The sequence below is a fragment of the Mugil cephalus genome, chromosome 4 (genome assembly GCF_022458985.1).
Source record: "Mugil cephalus isolate CIBA_MC_2020 chromosome 4, CIBA_Mcephalus_1.1, whole genome shotgun sequence".
NCBI lineage: Eukaryota > Metazoa > Chordata > Actinopteri > Mugiliformes > Mugilidae > Mugil > Mugil cephalus.
Window position 1 is genome coordinate 13,643,287 of NC_061773.1, and position 18,045 is coordinate 13,661,331.

The 18,045-nt window shown below is 41.7% G+C and overlaps 1 protein-coding gene across 2 annotated transcripts in view; it reads right to left on the bottom strand.

Annotated features, from left to right (window-relative positions):
• The window catches only part of igsf21a (immunoglobin superfamily, member 21a), a 156,395-nt gene that overhangs the window by 53,902 nt on the left and 84,448 nt on the right, over positions 1-18,045 (bottom strand). For both annotated transcript variants that reach the window (XM_047583849.1, XM_047583850.1), the window contains exons 3-4: positions 10,192-10,313; positions 2,430-2,548 (exon numbers count right to left, since the gene is read on the bottom strand). In XM_047583849.1, coding sequence (XP_047439805.1) covers positions 2,430-2,548; positions 10,192-10,313 — 241 coding nt within the window. The remainder of the gene's footprint in view (positions 1-2,429; positions 2,549-10,191; positions 10,314-18,045) is intronic.

An 18,045-nucleotide genomic window follows, 5' to 3' on the forward strand; every position in this document is an offset into this window, starting at 1 on the left:
CAGATCTTACTGTTGAAAGACAAAATAGAACGACCCAATTATACTGGCATTTCTTGCTTGTAAATGTTAAAAGACGTTTTTACTAAATCACTGTGCATTACTTGAGCAAGAGATTCTTCGTTCAGGCTTAGTAAAGTCGATGCATGCTCCTGTGGTTCCCAGAAATAAAGTAAAGACTTTTCAAACTTTCCAGAGAGCGAAGGACAGTAGCCAAGGCACCAAGAGTTCAGGGTTTAGCCTTTTCAAACCGGATGATTGAATTTCTTGGCAGGGGATTCATTAAAATGATAATTGTTATTTATGAAGCCCTTTAAAAAATTAAAATACTCTGCATGTACTGCTTCCTATTAATTAACTTTTTTTCCTCTCATTTTCTTTCTTTCTTTCTCTTTCCCAGCGTTTCTTTTCTTTACTTCCCGCTGAACTTGACACACTAATAGGTTATGAATAATTCTGTTTCAGTTTAGACGGCAATTAGCCACAATGCCAGAGGCCATTCTTCTTCCTCTCTGGTAGAGTGGTGATTTAAGACCCAGCTGAGTTACGGTGCTCTGTCTATCCCACAAAACCGCACCATTCACTTTTTTTTTTTTTTTTTACCACCCAACACCGAAATAGGAAACAGTTAACTGAGCAAATCCCGTCCCACTGATAGTGTTTTTCTCTGACGTCAGCACAGGGGAAGTTCTTCAACACTGGCTCTGACTGGTCACTAAAGAGACAAGACCAAAGGGTTGAAGTTAAAAAGAAATGAATGCCCAAGGGAAAAGAAAAAAAAAAGGAATGAGCACAACGCTGAATGTGATAATGGAGTAATATTGTTTCTCTAGTGTTCCAGTGAAAAATGTCATGATTGCTAATTAGCCAAAGGACCACATGGAGAACAGCATGTCTTTGCTGCTGGAATTGATACATCAGAGGCAAGCAAAGCAGCTGTCGTTAGGGGGACTTAAATGCAATAATTACAGAGCAAACTGAGCAATAGTCCACAGGCACAAAGCCTCCTCTCAATGAAATACCATGGGAACTAAATAAGGATTCAAGGATTCAAGGATATTTATTTGTCATTTGCAACCATAATGAAGCATCAGATGGAGCCAAATGATGCACTCAGGTCCTGGATTATTTTCCATTAATAACTATAGAATATAGATGCTAAGTAAAAACAGAAGAGATAAAGAATAAAATCAATAAATAAGTGGCAGTAATTTATGGCGGCAGAGACGGTAACAAAGAGGCGAGAAGGAATGGAGCAAGTTAAATTCAACTAATACTCATCGTTAAATCGACATCACTGATAGACGAACCCAAAGAGAACAGTTCAGTGCTTTGTCTAAAACTGTAGACTGTAGATGAGACAGCTCACACCTCTGCCGACGATTCTCCACACACTCCTATCAACTTCTATCAGTCGGATCAATTTCTTGACCCCTGTTAACACACCCTCCAGGATTTATATCGGGTCTGTTTCTGTTAGGTTCATAGTTGAAGGAAGCATTAACAGCAGATATTCTGGATCAGGATCAGGGCTGGAATTGAATCAATTGCCCTAGAATCTATCCGACTATGAAGATTCAAAGAAATGTGTTCATTAATTCTTGATGTCACACAGTCACGACAGCAAAAGAAACATCAGCTGTGGAAATTCTGCATACAAAAAAAAAATCTCAGTGTAAAATATGTTTTGTATTCACTGGTCGGGGGTAATTAATTCACTCGATGTCTGATGTGCCATTGTTTTCCTCCCTGAGCCAACATCCATCTGACTGGTGTGTCATTTTTTTTTTCTCCCCCCCAAATGTTTTCACACTAAACCGTGACGTGCATCAGACAAAACTAATGGGAGTTCTCCAATTTATACCAGGGTGGTGTGATGCAACTGATCACTCAAAAAAGAACAATGGAATAAATTTAGTATGCATTTGTGCTCTGCTGTTGTTACCAAAAAAGCAGGATAGAGTTAGGGGAACAAAAACAAAACTAAAATAAGAAGTGACCTTTCCGCATTCCTTAAGTGGGGCAGTAAAACTAATTTTGCTCCTGTTGCAGTAGAGTTATTGTATGCACTTGTTTCATTTTTCCCGTCACAGTTCCTTCTTACGTGCGGGAAAACAACACATCCAACAACACATCCAACAACACCCAACAGTGTCAGTTTCAAACGTCCCCTCTCTGGCAGCATACATACAACTCCTCACATTTTTTTTTGTTTGATCAAAAGGTTCCTGTTCCACCTGCAAGACTACACCGCATCCATTCCCTCAATGCTTGTTGCGCTGTCCGACCTGACTAGGAGCAGTCCTTCTGCTTGCAGCCTCGTGTTCCACCCTTACATCCTGCTGTAGCCAGTGCCGTACTGTAACAAGACGCCACCAGTGAGGTGGTTCCTCTGCGTTATAGTACAGATAAAGTGCAATGATGGTACTCACACATAACCGTAAGAAAAACATTCCCTGAAGCCAGGACAACCTTCTCCCTCGTTGCCCGGTCATAGATGCCCACGTGGCATTCGTAAGGCCCGTTGTCTGAGATCCGCACCTCTGGCAGCCTGTGAAGGACAAAAGTCAGTCTTTGAGTTGATCACTGCAACAATGCAACAATCAACGGCTGATGAAAACATTTGAGTGGATGGCAAGCAATTGAACAGGGTTAAACACAAAGCTCTGTGAAAATATGGGTCAGTGAGTCCCCTTAACGTTCAGTTGACCATTCTTTGTAGATTGGTAAATAATGTCTCTTATCCTCAATGATGTGATGCAGGATCTGAAAACGTCTTGTGAAATTTACGTTTCGTTACACTTTTCTTGAGTTACATTTATTTGAATACAAAGATTACAAATGTAAAAATGTAACTTGCTATAATTACGTGTCTAAAGATGCCAAACTACTCTGATACATGTTGATAAGGCTCGATAAACCAATAACAACTAATTGTAATTGTAATTGTGTTGGATTGTACTTTTATCTTATTTCATTGTAATTTTATTACATTGTCGTGAGCCGTATGCAATGGAATTTCGTTCTGTATACACCCTGTGCATACAAAATGACAATAAAGTTAGTCTAAGTCTAATTAATAATACGTTAATGTTGAAATAATGAGGTCAGTTATCATCAAGTTATTATTAAACACTTCTTACCCCCCGCTCATCAACAGCAGGTACTTTAACACTCACTTCACCAGCTGTAATTTATCCATTCTATATATAAGACATAATGAAATGTTAATGGTTTACTTGTCTTTAGTAGGACCTGTCTTCCACTAAATATGTCAGAAAGAACAACTCAAAACCAAGTATTTAATTGTTCTCTCAAACAGCCTGAATTAGTATGGCATCCAGATGATGGATCAACTAAATAATGAATATGCCAGAATTTCAGAAGTCTTACTCAACCATGAATTGAAATTTGCTAGCTTTAGCAAGTAGAGGACATATTTATTTGATCTTCCAGTGGAAAGCCTTAACCGAATTTCCCAAGTTCAAAAGAGCAACACACATGAGGAAGATGACCATTTGTGAAAGAGATGGGGAGCACACTCTGTATTCTGTACTTGGCTAATGTGTCAACGGCGATAATCAAAGTGAGACACGAGCCGTCACATTTAGCTCCTGTGATTTATTCCCACAAAACAGGAACAATTGTCCTTGCTGCCCGGGTGTTTCAGACGGAGACCTCTGTTAGAACAGCGGCGGGGTGCTTTCAGCAGCCGGTTCTTTAATGAGTTCAGCTGTGTGTGTGGGACAGACAGAGAGAGAGAGAGAAGCTCACTCTGTTGGAGTGGAGTCAGATCTGTGCACCAAATGTAGAGTCCCTGCTCTACCGCTAACTTTGAACTATCCTCAGCTGACAACAATGAAGGAATAAAGGTTAAAACTAGAGTGAAGTGAGTGAGTGAGAGTGACCTATGGTCCACAGTAAAGTGCGGTTTATGCGTCTGCGGCGCTAAGCACGTAGACCCACGCACGTAGACCCACGCACGTGGCCTACACTGGTGTAAAACATACTGTAGAAGCACCATGCAAACGCTAGTCGGCGCTGTGTCTTTTCTGCCAGTCTGGTTGATTTTTGTTTCTACTTCCTGCTTCGCCTTCCACTTCCTGCTCTACATTTCACAATGCCAACTGAAACTTTCGCCGAGATGAGTCGTACAAATGCTCGTACCTTTAAACCTCCTCAGTCAATCTCTGGTCCGTGTGTTCCATTTTAATTGATCCAAAACCGGCAATTTGAAAATTGCGGAGATGGAGAAGCAGCTGGAATCGCTAAAGCGGAAACACGCAAGCAGATCAATTACTGAAAACAGCAACATGTCTTCCGCCAGGCGTAACGCCATCCCTTCTCTCTTTCCATCGTCTGCTTTGATGATCATACGACTGAATGTGCCTTTTTCTTTTTCATCCATAAAGCGCTGAAATCGAGGACATTTTCGGGGACAGATTGAGCCGAAGATCATCCAAAAAGGGAACTCTCCTACTTGCGTTTATCACATTTATTTGCGAGATGGCAAATTGTCATCGTAGGGATTGTTTTTGGCGGAATATCGCGTACGTTATCGCCCATTCCTAGCTGCCACACCACCCATCGGAAAAACCTTGCCCTGAGGACTCTTTGGCGAGCAGAAAGGTTCAAACCACTAACTCTGCGATTAGTGGAAAACCTGGTCAACCACCTGGGTCTAAACCTACATATCTGTTCTGTTGCTAATTTGTTCTTTTTTAAGACTGCTTAAACACTGACTAGATTTGCCGTGCTCATGGTCCTTTTTGATGTGTTTTCTCAGCGCTCAACATGATGAATACTTAAAACACTTTCATTTGTGTTACAACACTGTCTGCTGCCCGGTCTCCAAGGCAGGTTGGATTATCAAGTTTGATCCAGCCTTGAATGGATATACTTGAAGCAAGAAAAGTCAAATTCATGCACTGAATTTGAAGCAAGAGAGTCAAGTTTTGCTGAATGTAACAATCACAGGCAAATGTTTGAAAAAGATAAGTATATAGGAAGAGGAGGGAGCACCTCAAGACATAAAGGAATGTTTTCTCCACCAGCACTTCCTCGAGGGATAAGCATAAAACAAGCAAGTTTTTTTTTAGTTTTTTTTTTTATTTCTCCGCCACAGACTAAAAATGATGAGAATAGCACAGTGAATCTCCCGCTCTCTGTGGTGGCGGGGGGTAATTGGCTTTGTCTTGGTAAATGCTGATGTAGCCCGTTGCTTTGTTTTTACAAACAAAGCCGTATATCTGTTATCCACAATCCCAACTGCTGTATTCATGAATTCAAACCGAGTTAGAGAAAGAGAAGGGGAGAAAAGAACCCGCCAAGTACAAAGAAAGGAACTCAGAGATAAGATAATTCAAGGTGTGGAAGCAGAAACCGAAAGAAGGGTAAGGAGGCCACAAAGAAACCCCAAACCCCAGCATCTCTGAGGCACTGCCTGCTTCTGGAGGCTCCCGACATCAAGACACGTCCATCAGCATTAGGAGCTGGAAAGGAGGAATGGTTATACGCCTAACGTTGAGACTTCTGTTTAATATTAAGACTGCTGGAATTAATTTTTCAGCACCTCCTCTAATCTTTGATGTCATGCTTTTCAGAGGTACTAGTCCACTGAGAATCTGTTCATAGAAATGGAACATGTGATTCTGACAGTACTACTCTTTAACTGCTGTCTCCTATTTGTTATTAATGGACCAGCTAATGTGATGAAATCTTTATCGGAATGGAAGCAAAAAAGGAAAAAAAAAACAAAACAAAACAAATTTTATTTATTTTTTTTCTCATCATTGCTGTGATCACTCTAATAGATCAGTGCCTTCATCAAGGACGCTGCACGGTCATAATCATGTGGTTTCCTCTTACTAAACAGCACTTCAGGAAACTGCTTAGCGAAAATCTACGAGTGTATGAATCCTTCTGAAACTAAAGTTGCACTGAGTGTCAGAGCATAAATTCAATCTGTTTGTGCAGAAAATAGCCTCTCCATCTTGTAATTACCCATCTTTTTGGTTCCTTCCTCCCCCTTCCTTACTTTTTTTTTTTGCATTTCATTGTAATTTGTCATTCCGGTGACAAATTATACATCTTTTCGTCCTTTACTTTGTGGGGAAATCGTGGATCTCTCTAATCAGTTGTAAAAAGCATATTAGCGGCGATACAAGGCAAGGCGGATTATCTGCATCCTTAAAAAGAAAGGAAAATGATATCAGCTGAAGCATGGGAAAGTAGCAATGAAATGAATAGGCAATCGAATGAAGAAGCAACAAACAATATTAAACACAGTGCAAGACAACCCATGTACAGCACAAAAAAAGAGAAAAGGATATAAATAAAGAAATAGTGCATACACAGTGGAGATCGATAGCAATGGGCCCCCATGGAGGAGCAGCAAAAACAGCCCACCGCAAAGAGAGATTGATTGTCCCCTAGGAGTTGCATCTGAAAGCTCTTCCCTGTTATGTAGGCCTTCCTCCAGAACTCCTCCTGCCTACAAATGCAGGCAAACGCAACTGCCTTGATGGAGAGTGAAAAAGAGCAGCCTTGACAGAGTGGCATCTGATAGCTCATCCAGTCAATCTCTGCATCAAATTAACTAGCACATTGTCAAATACTCTTTCTGGGCTGGAGCATCGCGGGTGAATGACTCAGGACAGGCAAATGTATGTCAGCATACGCTCGATGAGATGCGGAGACAAATTGCTTAGAGGACCGGACGCAACACGAGGTGTATAATCGCGCATGTGTGCATGAAAGGAATGAGCTTGAAACAAAATGAAGCGATTGCGCGAGCGCCAAAGGAGGTGTGATGGGCTTTGTGCTCCGTGGTAACATTATGTACGTTAAGCGCTGATGTGGCTCATCTTTCTGCTTTTACCCGCAAATATGTAGTTGCGTTGCGCGTTATCCTGGGTGCTCCGTTCATGGATTTCCATTCACACAAATGCAGAAAGGAGAGCACAGTGATAAAAAATGAAAAGGTAGAGAGGATGGAGGTATTGCTGGTAGAAGACGAAGAGGCCACAAAGAAATGGCCCAAAAAAAATGACTTTCAGCTGATTACAGTAGCTCTACAAGGCCATTCAGTGTTAAATAGGTGGTGCATTACTCATTATTCGCCAATTTAAGATGTGCCTTATCACACCTTATTAATATATTTCTTAGCAATACAAGCTCAGCATCTTCACAAATTCATTTGGCTTTTTCCAGGAAACTATTTGCAACCATATTTTGTCCTCACTTACTAATGTTGTTCACAATGAACAAAGATAATTACAGTCAATGTGAATCGTCCACATCTGCTTCTTCAATACATTTATTAATCCTCCATAGTGTTGTGAATTAAATAATGAAATGCAGCAATATGTTTTAAAAAGTATGCGCTCTTTACATTTCATGGTGTTTAAGTTTCCCATTTTGAATGAACACATCAAACTAACTGCCTATACTGCAGGATGACCAAGTTAAAATCTTAAGTGCACATTTTGGAAAGATTTTCAGGGGGCTGGAGCCTATCCCAGCTGTCATCGTGTGGCAGAGAGGCGGGGTACACCCTGGACAGGTCGGCAGTCTATCGCAGGGCTAACACAGAGAGACGGACAACCATTCACACTCACATCTACGGCCAATTTAGAACCTAACAAGCATGTCTTCGGACAGTGGGAGGAAGCCGGAGTAAATGGAGAAAACCCACGCCGCAGACACAGAGAAAACTCCACACAGAAAGGCCCTAGTCAGTCAGTGGATTCGAACCCAGAGCTTGCATCAGTGCATCAGTGCTAACCTCTAATCTAAGAGTTAGAGGGTCAACAATCATTCCTCCTTTTGTAAGGACTTGGAAAAAAAGATTAGAAAAGGGTTACAGCAGCATAATGCAACTCCTTTAACTTACAAACAGCTTTAAAATTGATTGTAGGGACACACACCACCAACCGTTCAGTCTTTAGACAGGTATATAGAGAAGCGAACTTGGTATCAGCAGTACATGTGTAATAGAATTGGAGAAAAGACCAAGGAGAGCCTTTACAGCGGAGTAAAGAATAAAAGAGTGTCCAAGCCAGAGGCCGGACAAGAGCAATTCTTTGACCGGCATTTACTCATTGACAAGGGATTCCCAAAATAAAATGCTGCAAGAAGCCTTCTTCCTCCTGGACTAGTGCGTAATATTAGCCGGCTTTCTGTGATGTTGCTCTTGTTTGATGTCTTAGCCAAGTTGTTGACTTGCTAGTTTTTGATCATACGCCAGAGATTTAGCCACTAGATATTATCTTATGACGGTTATGTAAAAGTGAATTACACTCCAAAATGCAAGTTTCAAAACAGTTGTAAAATAAAATACAAATTCTTGCATAATAGGGCTTGAGTGTTTGCAGAAATAAAAGAGAAAAATATGATATAATAAACCAACCCTGTGCATGGTTGATGTGCTGCATTCATATTTTATGAAACATTTAAAGAAGTTAAAGGAAGAATTAATGCAGTCTTCTGCTGTCAGTCTGACCTTTAGTACTATACTGAAGGTCCCTCAAATTTCCAGAATAACCATCTTTACTCAAGATTGTTCATCTTACGAGGTCTAATCTACGTACTGGCACTTGAACACAAACGATGTTACAGCTGTCTCCCTTCTTTGAAACTTAATGACTAATAGCTTTCAAAGGCGGATAAGACTGTGCAATCTCAGATGAAATTAATATCGGCGTCACTTTTGAAATCATCTAATGACTGAAAACCTTCACAGGAAGAAAATTTTAGATCTCATATTGCCACGTTCTCCAGAAGCAAAAAAGAAAAAGCCACATTTTCTGCAAAAAGCTCCACGTTTATAAAAGGTACAGAATATTGAGGCATTAATTTTGGTCGTACAACTGGATTTGTCAGCCTGCTAAGGCTTTGTACTGAAGATTATACCATTCTCAGGTGGAAATGGGAGATTATAGTGAGTGGAAATTCAGCTTTTTGCATTTCTTAGAAGTGCTGAGCTCCTGTGATACACCGTGAAAGTAGGACCATGACCAGGTTTTTTCTTTCCTTGACTCGAAGGACGGTGTTATTGTGACAGGAGTCCACAGTTCCCTCTGGATGACTAACACCAAGCATTGTGATACAGATGCAAGTAGCATCTATCTAACTGGTGCGGTGCAGCAGACATTCTTTCATTTCTCTGTATGTGTGTGGCTGTCCATCCACGAGGGAGGTTTCGAATCTTCTGTTTGCGTATGCATTCATGTTTCCAGGTTTGCGTGCATGTGCGTGCATACACCATTTTGTTGCAATGTTGCTTACTCTCCCAAAGGGATGGTAGGATTGTCCAGATAAATCATCTTCAGTTGGCCAGCCCCACCGCACAGGGAAAAAGAAGGGGGGAGAAGGCAAGGGAAAAAATACAATGAGGTAGCAATGTACATGGGCTGAATAAAAAAAGAAAAAAGAAAAAAGCGGTCAGCTGAAGATGAAATGAAAAGGAATGATGAAAGCAGGATCATTACAAAAGGATGCAAAGTGTGAAGCATTCTAGTTCTGAATTAAGTCATAGGTGCAATGCACTGCCAGCACAGCCAGTGCAGCCTTTGTGGTGGAAAGCATTCGAATAGTGATATTTGCAGAAGGCGTGGAGCCAGAAAGGAGTGAGTAAGGAATAAGGAGATAGGCAGGCAGCTGCCAGCTATATTGTTGGGGCCTGGGGTGAAAAGAAGGCAGTCCACAGGATGCCTTAAACATGTAATCAAGCCAGCTAGAACCTGATGACTCCTCCTCTTCCTTCTTCTACGACTACTGTCTGTTTCCCTGACCCTGGGTCTCTTGGAAAAACCTGTTGATGAATACATATGCGCATGGAGCGGATCGTAGAGGCTTCACATACTCGCACATTCATCTCCATGATGATATGCCCGAGATTGGCGGCGCTACCTGGAATATACGCACAGTCTGACCAGATGCTAGTTAAATCCATAACACTGAACTCTGATTATAGTTTGCCACTGCCCCTTGTTGTCATGTTATAATACACTGAACCCTTCGCCAGGTCACTCCAGTTTGACCTGGTCTGACCTACAGCAGATGGCTGGAAATGAAGCAATAGTAAATGTAACAAATGGTGAACGCCTGTATATTAATTTGCGATCTACCAGTGACGGAAAACAAATCCTGAAACAGTTAAACAAGAATGGGGAAAGTGATTTTGCGGCTTACCGGACAGTTGATTGATAGACAAGGTCTTCACGTCTGCGGTAATCCTCCATGTGAGAGTAATTTGTATTAAACATTGCATCGTAGGTGAATATTTTCTGCTTGATGGTACCTCCTTCTGTGACCTGTGAAGCAAAAAGAGAGAGTGTTAGTAGGTTGATTCCTGTAATGATGGAAGGGACAGGACCTATATTTTCTGCCCCCATGGCTCCTCCGATAAATAAAGTGTTGTCCCGTGGAGTGGAGTGTTGATAGCGCTCCTACCTTCAATTACCTCATCGATTCATGATAAGCCGATTCCCTATAGTGTCTGAAAGCAAGGGATTGAAAACCTGCTGACATGATAAGATCACAGAGACAGTCTCTCAGGCAGCTATCGGTCTCTGTTCATGCATATGGTTAGGTCTTAATGAAGACTGACACGGTGCGGTGCTCTGTATGTGTCAAGCAGTCTGCTTTTTGCAGAGGTAATGGCTTGTGACGAGATACTGCAGAGGTAACAGGATAAGATATTCAAAACACTGGTCTCATGTCTGATGGAGTGGTTCTATCCTTTCTAATATTCAACGGAGTGTTGGAGTCACTTAGTATTTGAATGACTGAGATTTCTCCTCTCCTCATAAGCCACAGACAGTCAGAAAGGAAAAAAAAGGGTGGCAGGATTTTAATGGAGCCACTAATGCTGCTTTGAAGAAGGAAATTGTCAGCGGTCGAGGGATCCTTCTTCCGTTTGGCAGCGAAGATGCTATCGCTCTGATCCAATCCAATCCCGTCAGCAAAGTAAACAATGTCAAAGCATTTCATGATTAGTTTGTATAATGTATAATGTCACCTCATGATGAGACAAAGCTAAATTGTATGAACAAACAGTTGTTCCCTGTGAATGCGGGGTAACTCATATAACCTCTTGCCTCTGGAAGCACGCTGCCTCAGGCTTAGCTTGCTAAGCGGTACTCCACAGGGAGTCCACAGTGCTGAAACAACCAAAAGCAGGAGTGTGGAAATAAATTACCTTTTCCACCAGTAACCAATAACCTCTTACTGGGTCGACACCACCTTTGTCCTCCAGATTTGGAGGATTTGGGGATTTGGATTTGAACTATTAAAGGTCACGATGCTTGTTTGAAACATTTTCCCGCATCCCTCATACGATTTCAGACTTTTTTTTAACGTCATCCGAGAAAGAAGAAATGCTTTGGCACACTTGCCAACGACCTGAGAGTATCGTTGCCATCTGTTGAGTTTTAATATCAATTCAGGGCTGTAGACACTGAGCGACAGGGAGAGGGAACAGAAAGGTCAGCCGCTAAAAGCAAAGCTGTGTTTGAAAACTGCATTCCAACTACCCAGACGTTTGCCACCACTGTGGTTACAGAAATGGTCCTTTTACAAACATCACCATAGGGAGACAACCTTTCTGACAGACATTACTGTACAACACCTTATGTGAAATCAGTTCAACAGAACTTCAACAAAAAATGAAAACACCACATACAACTTTCTTACAGTATGCAGGCCTTCCAGTCAATTCATATGGAGTGAAACACGCACCATTTCCAAATTTATGAAAGAGACATGGGACATAACAAACTTTGAGCCAATAAAATAATAAAACGGTCAAATTAAAGATTTCATTGTAAAACTGGTACATGGGATACTGGAAGCTGAGGGGCAGCAGTTGTAGTTTTACAGATTAGCACAGCATGAGACAAGTATTTACAACAAACTATACAGTGAAAGTGTCACTTCACAACAAAAGGATTTTCCACATTTGTATTTGCTTGTGTTCTTGCCAGGCTCCCAATAATCCCCGTCATTATGCGAAAACAACTGCAAGCTGAATCATCTTTATTGATCGTCATTATTTTCTTGATTGTTTATTTTGAGCAACGCAAGATCTGTTGCTAGAACAAAGACGTCTAGTCATATTTAATTCAGAGCCAATTCATCACGAGGTAAATACAGCAGCCGTTTAATAGCTTTTATATTACACATACCGGGTTTTTTTCTTTACAGCTGTATTGATTATTAAATACAGGGCAACGTGAAACTCAGATGAGCAAGAAAACAGACACAAACATTAACTGCCAAGATTGCACATTAAATATATAAGTGCATATACTCGAGTACGCATCGTGCTAATCGACAGCAGATTTCCAGGAAACTCAGGCAACAGTCAAATGATCGCATGATATTATATCTGGCACTGACTAATTTCATCAGTTCTGGGCTGGCAACGTTTTAGCACATTAGCTAACATCAATATTTTTTTGTACAATTTAGCCTTTATTCATATAAAACACAAAACTGAGACGGAGCACAGGCACTTCGACAGTAACCTTTAGAAAATCACTGTATTTACTCTGAGAACTATACTTCAACGGCATGACTTCTGTTGGAGTCGTACATATTCTCACACCACCACAAAAGCCTAAAGGCAGGTGTTGAAAGCTTGATTGCGGGTGTTGATCAAGTCTCAGGTGCTACAGCTCTTCCTTGGGACTAATGTCCTGCGTGAGTTTGTAAGGCGAGCTAGAAATCCAGTGACCTTGCCATTATGAAGCCAGAGGTTGACATAGTACTTCAGGTATTGACGAGCAGCGTGTGTGAAAACGTTTCCAGTGGCAGAAACAGAACTGCTGTATGTGTGAGCAGTCTTACCTAGCCAAGCTAAGGAAGCGAAGGAATTCCACCTTTAGATATTCAAACATCACCACCACCAACCAGGAGAAAATTTCACTCCTCCAGATTAGATATTCAGAAGGGATTATAAGTTTACTTGTGTTTTTATTTTTTATTTTGATGGTTAAGACCAGATACATAGATATGCCTGGGGGTACGTGTGACATTCACTTCACTTGCGGATGTTTCTGTATTTTCACACGAGGGGGAAACATGGTTTACAAATCCCTTGCACTACAGCTCACTTCCTCTCTACTCAGACACGTTGCAGTTGACTCTAGAGTTACAAGACTAACTGATGTAAATATGATCAGTCGAGCCTAAAGTACCGAGCAGAGCTGGAGACATTTTTAGGCCGTCTCCTCGTTTACAGTCCATCTAATCCAACAAGCATTACAATTGCTTCCGTCCTCCCCCTTGAAAAACCTGGTGGATAATGCAGGTGTCAGATTTCTGCTTGTCTGGAAGCCTTAAGAACCAAAGAAGATTTCTGCCTCAGATAGGTCTTCTGGGTAGCACCCTCTCTTTATCTATCCCTCTTTAACGATTTCACCTCTTAATTAAGACTGACCTGTAAACCCCCTGTGTAATATATCTGAGCTAATCTGCACATTGGTGGATGTCTCCCTATTCCCACAAGAGAGCCTGTTTGCGCTATATAAAAAAAATGACTATGGGAAGAAAAAAAAAGATGGAAAGAGAGTGGGAGAGAAAGGGAGCCAAACTGTCGAAATGGTTGTACAAGAGGGAGGGCAAGAGGGAGATGAATACTCTTTGATTGTAGCAAAAGCACCGTTGGGGAAGCAGCGCTTTGCTACAACTGCTTTGTTGAATCCAGGCCACGCAATGTATATGAGGCGCAGAGGCACCAAACGTTTCCAACACATGACCATCTGGAGATAAGAAAAGGTAAGCACAGATAGATAGGTAGCTACCTCCCATGTGTGCACTGGAGCAGATATTGGCTGAGGGAACGGCCAGCAGGCAAAGGAAGAGTTCATGATAGATAGGGAAGAATGGGTGACTTCTAAGGTGCTCAAAACAGGGTGTAATGCCTCTCCTGAGATGTGACAATGTCAAGATATTTCCAGACAGAGGCTGCCCTGTATCCTCCCTGACCAGCCAGCTGAACTGCCTTTCTAATGATGCCTCCTATTATTGGGGTCAGATTAGGACTGGGTCTTGGGGGTTAACCAAAGCCCTCCTCCCTCTGCCTGTCTGGGGTGGGGCTATTTATAGGCTGCAGCTGCATCAGCACTCACTGGAGGAAATACAGCAAACACACTGCAGGCCAACTGTGAGAGATTCAACCTGAATCCTGCCTCATAATGTCGGGCAGCGAATGTCAGAGAATTACTACATTACTACAAGACTTTTAATAGCATGTTTCACGCTGGTTAGGAAGAGAAATGAATTATGAACTGTAATTTCTGAAGATATTATGGTCTCCATGTACAAAGATAAAGAAGAGCTTGTATAGTTTAATATTACACAAAGATAGGACTGGATAATTACAGTAAGTTCAGCACATGGTGCCTCATGAGGAGATGATAATGGTGTCCATGAAATGTTAATTCACATTTTACTCCCATTTCTTTGTGATGCGAATCTACGCGTCTTCCACTTCCATAAGATGGACAGCAATGTGGCTCTCAAATAATGTCTTAATAAGATTTATTCCCATTCAGACGCTCATTTAAAGACTTAGACAAGCAGCAACAAAGGAGATGATCAGCGCATTGTCATGAACCAGCTTGGCACTTCCCTTCATTTCCGTGGTAATTTGCCTAATATTATTATCTCACAATGTGTCTATTTGAAAGAGGGTTGAAGCACTGGGATTCATTGTCTTACTTGTATAATGGGCATAACCGCAACGCTAGGGGATGAACAACTTCCGACTTCCGAAGTTGACTAATACGTGGTAAAGGTGGAGTCGACGTCTACTAGTTGATGACGTCACACAGTAAAAACACAGTAGAAAAGCAATGGTTTGCTTCAGTGAAATCTACATTCTTGACCCGGGTACATATCATAGCGCCTCACACAAAATAAGCTACGGAGGCTTTTATGCAAGTTTATTGAAGCTTGAACACGGATGACCGTAGCCCATGTCAACACCATAAAGATCATCAGTCAGACACTCTCAAGCTCTCAGCTCTACCTTAGCTCCCGTCTCTTGTATATGGTGCATTAACTGATATCAAGGACAAAAAATATGCTCTACAACCGCAGCAGCAATGTCAACAATAGAACACAACAGAACTGAATGTAATTATAAGTACACACATACTGTGCACTGCAGATGTGTTCAGCCTATATACTGTATGTCAGCACCATCAGTAGTGTTTAATAGTACTTCACAGCGAATTGTATGATGATAAATAAAATGCTGTATACCTCCAAAGCCTTTTCCGTCTATAGCAGTTACAGGAAATTCACCAACCAACTGTTTATGTGCAGCCTCTTCTCTCTGTAAGTAGTTAAGTCGTTAACTGTCTGGTGTGTAGAAGATTTGGACCATTCCTCCTCTAGCGTTAGTGAAGCAGGATTTAGTGAAGTATTTCCACACACAACCATTGCTAATTTGCTGCAATGACTCACTGGGCTCTTCACCTGTCCTCTCTGAGGCATCCGTATTGTCTGCATGTAGACATGTCGACTGGTCAACATGATGCCTAACGCGTCATGGCACGGCAGTAAAGTTGACTAGTCGGCACAACCCCTATGCGACGCAAACCCATATCATGTCTCAAAGTAAAAATTTTAGAAATCAAGTTACTTTTATAACCAACATTTGATTTTGTGCGTAAGAGACAGCTTTATTACAGTGATTGTCGTCCTTTGCCACAGTCCTACTTGCATCTACCGTATTGAACAAGTTTGTGAACTGCGGCATCTTCTCATGACCTTCAAAACCCATCTCAATGTGCCTTTTAAGTTCACAATAAAAGTTACACAGGACCCTGTTCAATGTACACAGGTTGTATCACTAAAATACGATCAAAGGAAACAATGAAACATTTGGAATATACTGTAGACACAAAGATGGAAGATGTTACATGGTAAAACCCAGGGCCTTTCCATTCCATGACATTTAGAGGAACAGCATCCTTTCTCCGAGCTCTTTGAGCTACTGTAACAAAGAGGCGGATGACAGCACTGCACACTGAGAAGTATGCGGCATGCAAGGTAAGGGAGTGCTAAGGTACAACAATAACGCACCATGGCCCAGCGAGGTAAGAGATGAAATTTGCTGTCACTGCTTTTATGGAGCACAAAGCATGATATACTAGGGACAATACAGAAGAAAGTGTTGCAAAGTGTTGTACCTAAAAAAGGCGCAATAAAGCAAACAAAACACGATACAACGGGATAAAAATCCATTGTGTATAAATTTTATTATTCTGCAGCACTAAGAGCTGCCACGTGGAACTCGGGGAGGGGTTGGGAAGTTGCTGTGGCATTCCTGCTGACTGAAGAGGACCGTAAGTGATGGCTACATCTGTGGATGTGCCATACACCGTTGATCTTCATTCAGTAAGCAAATCCAGCATGCAGCATTGGTGGTCCTGCCTCTTAACCTGTGAGTTTACGGCTCGGCATGCTGGGCTCCCCCACTGGCAGCTGAGTGACAGAGGAGTTGGTTAAAGGGATTTCATACTTCAAATGACAGGCTCCTCTCCTCCCTCTGTCTGCCACTACTCTCAGCGGGGAAGCACATCTAATTCAGGCTAGTAGCTAACTGGAGTCGCAAACATACGTACCTTTGATGCTCAAGACTGGCTCATCATACAGCGCCACGCTAATTTAAACAGATACTGACTTAGCAAGAAATGTAAAACCTTCATTGGGAGGCTGGTTGAAAACTTGCGACTGGAATTCAACAGGCTTTAGCATGTTCAATGTAATTGTGAAACATTTATGAAGGAGATTCTTGTCAAAAATCACAGGCTGTTCTTTTCTTACTTAGCGGCAGTCTGTGATAGCTACTGGGTCTTCAAAGCAAACTTCCGTTGAAACATGAATTATTACACTGAGTGTTTTTGTCAGTGTGATGTTCAAACTTATTTTTCAAAGTAACAATTTCAGATCCCAGTAGCAATGCTTGCTAATGAGTGTCTGTGTGAGGGTTCACAGCGTGACACGTTTCCAATCAGGGCTATTGTCTCTGCCCACACACGGGTATAGAAGTACAGCATCACCAAAGGAGATATTTTCCCTGGCCAGTCACATGCTCCCGCTCTGCCGGCAGGCATTTTGATTCCAACATTACAAAGTACAAACAGGTTGTGATTGGCTACTGCTGGAGCTGCCAGATTACATACAAGGATTAGAGCTGGGCTCTGTGAAAACTGTGCCACCAACAGGAACAGACCAGCTGCGCTGAGCTGCAGGCCTGGAGGAAGCATGGGTGAGGGTCAGGCACAGCCAGGACATAAATTCAGGCAGTTAAGTGTTATGCAAGCGTGTTATCTAAAGCCATCTGAGACAAGGCCATCCAGAGATAGTTATTATGGCTGTCATTCTGAGGGGACACGGGCTGTATGTGGGCTGACAGTGAGAAGGTGATGAGATCAAAGCGGGTCAGACTTGTTGGAGGCTGCTGATCTACACTGTATACTGGTTATTATATAGGTACTGTATTTAGCGGCAAAACATTTCCTGGGCTATATGTAATCTTCATAGAGTAGGAAACAACTTTAAAGATAAGTAAGATTCTTGAATGGACCTGGAGCGGCGCTAGAACTGTGAAAACAAGCATGTCACCTCAACTGCGTCAACTATTACCACAAAGGTGCCCTTAAGCAAAGCACTTCAAATTGCTCAATGAAGCTTATTAGCTGACAATAGAAAACGGTGGTTGTTCTGGGCAACTCTCAGATGCTAACCATTTCAGAAGTACCGTGGGTACTAACAATGTCACAGCCAAAGAAGGGTATTCATGCTCATGAAATGCACCCCGCTGAGAAATTAAGAAGCTTTTTTAATGATTAGCTCTGTTATAATAAATGCGGTTCCAAAAAGTACTTTTTACTGTTTCATAAAACATTACGCGAACAAAAGAGAGCTGAAATGAAAAAAATAAAATAAAATAAAATTAATAATAATAAATGAAACACATTCACGCAATCAGAGGAGAAGCTGGCATTAAACCTGAAACCGAATAAAGCC